Source organism: Oncorhynchus clarkii, unplaced genomic scaffold (genome assembly GCF_045791955.1).
Source record: "Oncorhynchus clarkii lewisi isolate Uvic-CL-2024 unplaced genomic scaffold, UVic_Ocla_1.0 unplaced_contig_9044_pilon_pilon, whole genome shotgun sequence".
NCBI lineage: Eukaryota > Metazoa > Chordata > Actinopteri > Salmoniformes > Salmonidae > Oncorhynchus > Oncorhynchus clarkii.
This window is the reverse complement of record NW_027260212.1, coordinates 6,184-14,565: the sequence shown is the minus strand read 5'-3', so window position 1 is coordinate 14,565 and position 8,382 is coordinate 6,184. Positions and strand designations below refer to the sequence as shown.

General features: G+C 49.8%; 1 protein-coding gene across 1 annotated transcript; it reads right to left on the bottom strand.

Moving 5' to 3' along the window:
* Positions 1-4,387: 4,387 nt before the first annotated feature.
* On the bottom strand, positions 4,388-6,507 carry LOC139401254 (junctophilin-3-like). The gene is made up of 3 exons (XM_071145631.1): positions 6,375-6,507; positions 5,134-5,421; positions 4,388-4,896 (listed from the first exon to the last, which is right to left on the bottom strand). The coding sequence occupies exons 1-3, from the start codon at positions 6,505-6,507 to the stop codon at positions 4,388-4,390; spliced, it is 930 nt and encodes a 309-aa protein (XP_071001732.1).
* Positions 6,508-8,382: the final 1,875 nt, after the last annotated feature.

The following is an 8,382-nucleotide window of genomic DNA, read 5'->3' as shown; positions in this document are numbered from 1 at the left end:
CCCTTACTGTTCTCTTTCTGACGGTAGCATCGCTCAAATTTAATCAATTCACCACAACAGGATGTCTTCTTTTTTATTGATTTGTTTTACTTGACATAATACAGTCATCCAAAACAATCAATCTGCATGGGTTCGTTTTTCTAAGGAAATGGTTTGCTTGCTTGGTGAACAACTTCAGAATTTGTCTGACCTGTTACCTCAGTACGGTACAACCATACTGCTTGAAGAGTTGCTGAGACTACAGGTCTATCGGACCCCTGGGGACAGTTTACCTGACCTGTTACCTCAGTACGGTACAACCATACTGCTTGAAGAGTTGCTGAGACTACAGGTCTATCGGACCCCTGGGGACAGTTTACCTGACCTGTTACCTCAGTACGGTACAACCATACTGCTTGAAGAGGAGTTGCTGAGACTACAGGTCTATCGGACCCCTGGGGACAGTTTACCTGACCTGTTACCTCAGTACGGTACAACCATACTGCTTGAAGAGTTGCTGAGACTACAGGTCTATCGGACCCCTAGGGACAGTTTACCTGACCTGTTACCTCAGTACGGTACAACCATACTGCTTGAAGAGTTGTTGAGACTACAGGTCTATCGGACCCCTAGGGACAGTTTACCTGACCTGTTACCTCAGTACGGTACAACCATACTGCTTGAAGAGTTGTTGAGACTACAGGTCTATCGGACCCCTAGGGACAGTTTACCTGACCTGTTACCTCAGTACGGTACAACCATACTGCTTGAAGAGTTGCTGAGACTACAGGTCTATCGGACCCCTAGGGACAGTTTACCTGACCTGTTACCTCAGTACGGTACAACCATACTGCTTGAAGAGTTGCTGAGACTACAGGTCTATCGGACCCCTGGGGACAGTTTACCTGACCTGTTACCTCAGTACGGTACAACCATACTGCTTGAAGAGTTGCTGAGACTACAGGTCTATCGGACCCCTGGGGACAGTTTACCTGACCTGTTACCTCAGTACGGTACAACCATACTGCTTGAAGAGGAGTTGCTGAGACTACAGGTCTATCGGACCCCTAGGGACAGTTTACCTGACTTGTTACCTCGGTACGGTACAACCATACTGCTTGAAGAGTTGCTGAGACTACAGGTCTATCGGACCCCTGGGGACAGTTTACCTGACCTGTTACCTCAGTACGGTACAACCATACTGCTTGAAGAGGAGTTGCTGAGACTACAGGTCTATCGGACCCCTAGGGACAGTTTACCTGACCTGTTACCTCAGTACGGTACAACCATACTGCTTGAAGAGGAGTTGCTGAGACTACAGGTCTATCGGACCCCTGGGGACAGTTTACCTGACCTGTTACCTCAGTACGGTACAACCATACTGCTTGAAGAGTTGCTGAGACTACAGGTCTATCGGACCCCTGGGGTCAGTTTACCTGACCTGTTACCTCAGTACGGTACAACCATACTGCTTGAAGAGGAGTTGCTGAGACTACAGGTCTATCGGACCCCTAGGGACAGTTTACCTGACCTGTTACCTCAGTACGGTACAACCATACTGCTTGAAGAGTTGCTGAGACTACAGGTCTATCGGACCCCTAGGGACAGTTTACCTGACCTGTTACCTCAGTACGGTACAACCATACTGCTTGAAGAGTTGTTGAGACTACAGGTCTATCGGACCCCTAGGGACAGTTTACCTGACCTGTTACCTCAGTACGGTACAACCATACTGCTTGAAGAGTTGTTGAGACTACAGGTCTATCGGACCCCTAGGGACAGTTTACCTGACCTGTTACCTCAGTACGGTACAACCATACTGCTTGAAGAGTTGCTGAGACTACAGGTCTATCGGACCCCTAGGGACAGTTTACCTGACCTGTTACCTCAGTACGGTACAACCATACTGCTTGAAGAGTTGCTGAGACTACAGGTCTATCGGACCCCTGGGGACAGTTTACCTGACCTGTTACCTCAGTACGGTACAACCATACTGCTTGAAGAGTTGCTGAGACTACAGGTCTATCGGACCCCTGGGGACAGTTTACCTGACCTGTTACCTCAGTACGGTACAACCATACTGCTTGAAGAGGAGTTGCTGAGACTACAGGTCTATCGGACCCCTAGGGACAGTTTACCTGACTTGTTACCTCGGTACGGTACAACCATACTGCTTGAAGAGTTGCTGAGACTACAGGTCTATCGGACCCCTGGGGACAGTTTACCTGACCTGTTACCTCAGTACGGTACAACCATACTGCTTGAAGAGGAGTTGCTGAGACTACAGGTCTATCGGACCCCTAGGGACAGTTTACCTGACCTGTTACCTCAGTACGGTACAACCATACTGCTTGAAGAGGAGTTGCTGAGACTACAGGTCTATCGGACCCCTGGGGACAGTTTACCTGACCTGTTACCTCAGTACGGTACAACCATACTGCTTGAAGAGTTGCTGAGACTACAGGTCTATCGGACCCCTGGGGTCAGTTTACCTGACCTGTTACCTCAGTACGGTACAACCATACTGCTTGAAGAGGAGTTGCTGAGACTACAGGTCTATCGGACCCCTAGGGACAGTTTACCTGACCTGTTACCTCAGTACGGTACAACCATACTGCTTGAAGAGTTGCTGAGACTACAGGTCTATCGGACCCCTAGGGACAGTTTACCTGACCTGTTACCTCAGTACGGTACAACCATACTGCTTGAAGAGTTGCTGAGACTACAGGTCTATCGGACCCCTGGGGACAGTTTACCTGACCTGTTACCTCAGTACGGTACAACCATACTGCTTGAAGAGTTGCTGAGACTACAGGTCTATCGGACCCCTAGGGACAGTTTACCTGACCTGTTACCTCAGTACGGTACAACCATACTGCTTGAAGAGGAGTTGCTGAGACTACAGGTCTATCGGACCCCTAGGGACAGTTTACCTGACCTGTTACCTCAGTACGGTACAACCATACTGCTTGAAGAGTTGCTGAGACTACAGGTCTATCGGACCCCTGGGGACAGTTTACCTGACCTGTTACCTCAGTACGGTACAACCATACTGCTTGAAGAGTTGCTGAGACTACAGGTCTATCGGACCCCTGGGGACAGTTTACCTGACCTGTTACCTCAGTACGGTACAACCATACTGCTTGAAGAGTTGCTGAGACTACAGGTCTATCGGACCGCTGGGGACAGTTTACCTGACCTGTTACCTCAGTACGGTACAACCATACTGCTTGAAGAGTTGCTGAGACTACAGGTCTATCGGACCCCTGGGGACAGTTTACCTGACCTGTTACCTCAGTACGGTACAACCATACTGCTTGAAGAGTTGCTGAGACTACAGGTCTATCGGACCCCTGGGGACAGTTTACCTGACCTGTTACCTCAGTACGGTACAACCATACTGCTTGAAGAGTTGCTGAGACTACAGGTCTATCGGACCCCTGGGGACAGTTTACCTGACCTGTTACCTCAGTACGGTACAACCATACTGCTTGAAGAGTTGCTGAGACTACAGGTCTATCGGACCCCTAGGGACAGTTTACCTGACCTGTTACCTCAGTACGGTACAACCATACTGCTTGAAGAGTTGCTGAGACTACAGGTCTATCGGACCCCTGGGGACAGTTTACCTGACCCAGATTAAACCTATTTCTGGATTTAAAAACAACCTTTCATGGATATTCTCAACTAGGCCTTTTAGTCTGGAAACCGGCCCATTTGGCACATCGTAAGATAACAGAGAATCTTTAAGTGCACTTGTCAAAGACAAAGATGTTGGCCACCTTCTCCGGCTCCCTAACCTAAGCCTAACCTTAGCCAGCTCTAACCCGACTACTGTTACCACAGCAACAGAGATCTCCGGTTCCCTAACCCAAGCCTAACCTTAGCCAGCTCTAACCCGACTACTGTTACCACAGCAACAGAGATCTTCGGCTCCCTAACCTAAGCCTAACCTTAGCCCTAGCTCTAACCCCACTACTGTTACCACAGCAACAGAGATCTCCGGCTCCCTAACCTAAGCCTAACCTTAGCCCTAGCTCTAACCCGACTACTGTTACCACAGCAACAGAGATCTCCGGCTCCCTAACCTAAGCCTAACCTTACCTCTAGCTCTAACCCGACTACTGTTACCACAGCAACAGAGATCTCCGGCTCCCTAACCTAAACCTAACCTTAACCTTAGCTCTAACCTGACTACTTTTACCACAGCAACAGAGATCTCCGGCTCCCTAACCTAAACCTAACCTTAGCTCTAACCCAACTACTGTTACCACAGCAACAGAGATCAACACCATGGGTCTGTTTCTCACCTGGACAGGGCGATCTCTGCCTTCTGCTTGGCGATGTCTGCAGCTAGCTCTAACCCTGACTACTGTTACCACAGCAACAGAGATCAACACCATGTTTCTCACCTGGACAGGGCGATCTCTGCCTTCTGCTTGGCGATGTCTGCAGCCTTCTTAGCCGCTTCCACAGCCCGCTCCACCTTCTCCCTGATCTTACTGGCTCTCAGAGGAATCAGGTTCTTCCGCTTCCCGCTGACCAGCGCGTTCTGCTTGTACTTCCCTTCCTCTTTGGTGCTGTCGGGGAACGTTGTACAGCCGTAACCATGGCGCTTGTTGGCCACCCACTCCCCCTCGTAGCGTAGACCGTCGGAGCGCCGGCTCACGCCCCAACCCGCCCGCTGGTCACTGCGCCACTCGCCGGCGTAGGCCTCGGTGACCGTGGCATCCACAGGAGCACCCTGCTCGCCGTCCTGGCTAGCGTTGGAGTGTATGTCGGAGGCGGCAGAGGAGACGGTGCTCATGCCGGCCTCGCTGCAGAACGAGCTCTGTTTACTCAGCTGGCTGGCCAGGGAACTCTTGGACTCGGAGCGACGCAGCTTCAGACCACTCAGGATCGACTGACGGAAACGGCCTGGGACATGAAACGACACAACGTTATTTATCCTACAAAATACGATACGATGCAACTTTACAGAAATGGACAACGGACATACAAACACAAGCGTGACATAATAACACAGGCAACGGGGAATCCAGTCCATGTCAATGTGCCAATAGATTTGACTAGAAAAGCAGGGCTAATGGATATTGAAGTATTAGCTCGTAGAACCCGACCAGCTGCCCACAAACAGCACATCAGAAGTCTCACCTTTCCTCTTCCCCCGACGGTCCGCCTCGCTGGGCGCAGTCAGAGCGAAGCCCCCCCTCCCCACGGGACTCCCGACCAGCCCGCCCCCCACCACCCCGTCGGCAGGCGAGATGACGGTCCCGGCGCCGTCCTCCAGCGGGGTGGGGGGGCCGTGGCTGTGCTCGGAGCGGAGGGAGTTTATGGACGTGCGAAGCGGGTAGAGGATGACGGCCGCCATGCCGTATGGCACGCTCTGCCGGACCCCATAGCCGTGCCGCATCCCCCCCAGCCACTGGCCCTGGAACGTACCTATAGGAGAGAGTCACAGGGGTCGAATTATAGGGCGATCTGAGGGCACGCGTTGCACCACATAACCAATTAGGTCACCCCCCCCCCAGAAAGGTGCATGGATGGAAAGAGGCATAACCAATTAGGTCACCCCCCCCCCCACCCAGAAAGGTGCATGGATGGAAAGAGGCATAACCAATTAGGTCACCCCCCCGCCCCCCAGAAAGGTGCATGGATGGAAAGAGGCATAACCAATTAGGTCACCCCCCATCCCCCTCCCAGAAAGGTGCATGGATGGAAAGAGGCATAACCAATTAGGTCACCCCCCCGCCCCCCAGAAAGGTGCATGGATGGAAAGAGGCATAACCAATTAGGTCACCCCCCATCCCCCCCCAGAAAGGTGCATGGATGGAAAGAGGCGTAACATAAGGCTTATTATGAGACACTATAAAAGCATGTTAGTGCCTATAACAAGATATAAAGCTGCATGCGTTGTGACATCGTATTTCACTGGGAGAAAATTCTCACTTTGGGTAACAGGAAGTGACTAACTGATATCACACACATGGCTTGTTTATTCCATTTGAATCAACTAGGGCCTTTAAGAGAGTGAGACATTATCTTACGTCACCATTCCAGCTCTGCTGCCTGGTTTACTGCAGGTGAAGGGGTCTTAAAGGACTATATGATGAGATGAATGGTGGGGAACCACTGTGTGTATATATGAGAGCAATATGGGGACATAAGAGGTCCAAGGCTGATCATAGGTGCCTGCACGTGTATGTGGTGAAGCTAGATGGAGGAGCCCCTGAGAAGAACCAAGGGATGAGGGTTGTCCTGGACGTGACACAGGGACTCCGTGGCCACAACATCAAGATGCAATAACTTTTTTTTAACCTGGCACAAGCTGGGACAGGAGCTCCTCAAGAGGAAGCCATCAGGAACATTAGGAAAAAACAAGCCAGAGCTCCCACCTCGGCTGTTGAATACACGGAACAGGCCTATCAATTCCTCTAAGTTTGTGTTCACGGCCGACACGTCCCTGTCACGGTTTTCTGTATGTGAAGGAGAGTCGGACCAAAATGCGACGTGTAGATTGCGATCCATGTTTATTAAACTATGGCAACACAAATCTAAATACAAACACTACAAAACGTAATGAAAACCGAAACGGCCTAAACTGGTGCAAACTGACACTAAGGACAATCACCCACAAACACACAGTGAAACCCAGGCTACCTAAATATGGTTCCCAATCAGAGACAATGACTAACACCTGCCTCTGATTGAGAACCATATCAGGCCAGACATAGAAATAGACAAACTAGACATCCAACATAGAATGCCCACCCAGCTCCTGACCAACACTAAAACAAGGAAAACACACACGAACGATGGTCAGAACGTGACAGTCCCGAGTGTCCTACTTGCCAAAGAAAGGCAAAAAATGTGCTATTTATGAGTCCGCTGCATAGAATCTGTTGACAAGAACATAAAAAAACAGAAATCATAATGGATTACAACGCCACAAAAGGAGGAGTGGACAATTTAGACAAGCTGGTGACTGGCTACAGCTGCAGAACATTTCTGGACATCTCGGCGTACAACGCGTTTGTCATCTGGATGGTGTTGAACCCAGATAGGAACAGAGAGAAGCTCCAGAGGAGACGTATCTTTCTCAAAGAGCTGGGCAAGGCATTGGCTAGACCTCAAATCCAGAGGAGACGTCACACCCCAAAGACCCCAGCTTCTGCAGCCATCATGAGGAGGATTCAGGAGGAGGATGCTGGTGCCCCATCCGCCCGACCCACAGAACCAACAACTCAGGAAGTGTGAGCGATGTTGTTGTATGTGTGTGTCTGACTCTCCTACCTTGGCTTGCTGTAACCATATATGTGAGTGAATGAGATGTTAGTAAAATCCCTGAACTAAGAGTTTTCATTATTCTAGATTACAGCCACAAGCAACAAGAAGAAGCGTTGCGATGTGTGTGGACCCAAGAAGGACAGGAAGTCACAGTACACATACATCAAGTGCAATTAATTGTCACACGCTGATCTATTTCACCTGTCTTGTGATTGTCTCCACTGTCCATTGTTTCCTGTCTCTCTGCCCCAGTGTATTTATCCTTGTGTTTCCTGTCTCTCTGCCCCAGTGTATTTATCCCTGTGTTTCCTGTCTCTCTGTCCCAGTGTATTTATCCCTGTGTTTCCTGTCTCTCTGTGCCAGTGTATTTATCCCTGTGTTTCCTGTCTCTCTGTGCCAGTCTATTTATCCCTGTGTTTCCTGTCTCTCTGTACCAGTGTATTTATCCCTGTGTTTCCTGTCTCTCTGTGCCAGTCTATTTATCCCTGTGTTTCCTGTCTCTCTGCCCCAGTGTATTTATCCCTGTGTTTCCTGTCTCTCTGCCCCAGTGTATTTATCCCTGTGTTTCCTGTCTCTCTGTACCAGTGTATTTATCCCTGTGTTTCCTGTCTCTCTACCCAGTGTATTTATCCCTGTGTTTCCTGTCTCTCTGCCCCAGTGTATATATATCCCTGTGTTTCCTGTCTCTCTGCCCCAGTGTATTTATCCCTGTGTTTCCTGTCTCTTTGCCCCAGTGTATTTATCCCTGTGTTTCCTGTTTCTCTGCCCCAGTGTATATATATCCCTGTGTTTCCTGTCTCTCTGCCCCAGTGTATATATCCCTGTGTTTCCTGTCTCACTGCCCCAGTGTATATATATCCCTGTGTTACATGTCTCTTTGCCCCATTGTATATATATCCCTGTGTTTCCTGTCTCTCTGCCCCAGTGTATTTATCCCTGTGTTTCCTGTCTCTCTGTACCAGTGTATTTATCCCTGTGTTTCCTGTCTCTCTGCCCCAGTGTATTTATCCCTGTGTTTCCTGTCTCTCTGCCCCAGTGTATATATCCCGGTGTTTCCTGTCTCTCTGCCCCAGTGTATATATATCCCTGTGTTTCCTGTCTCTCTGTGCAAGTTCG

Coding starts and splice junctions, on each gene's coding strand:
- LOC139401254 (XM_071145631.1), bottom strand. CDS start 6,507: ATGGATCGCAATCTACACGTCGCATTTTGGTCCGACTCTCCTTCACAT. Junction 5,422..6,374: donor CCGTGTATTCAACAGCCGAG/GTGGGAGCTCTG, acceptor TCTCTCCTATAG/GTACGTTCCAGGGCCAGTGG. Junction 4,897..5,133: donor CCGTCGGGGGAAGAGGAAAG/GTGAGACTTCTG, acceptor TTCATGTCCCAG/GCCGTTTCCGTCAGTCGATC.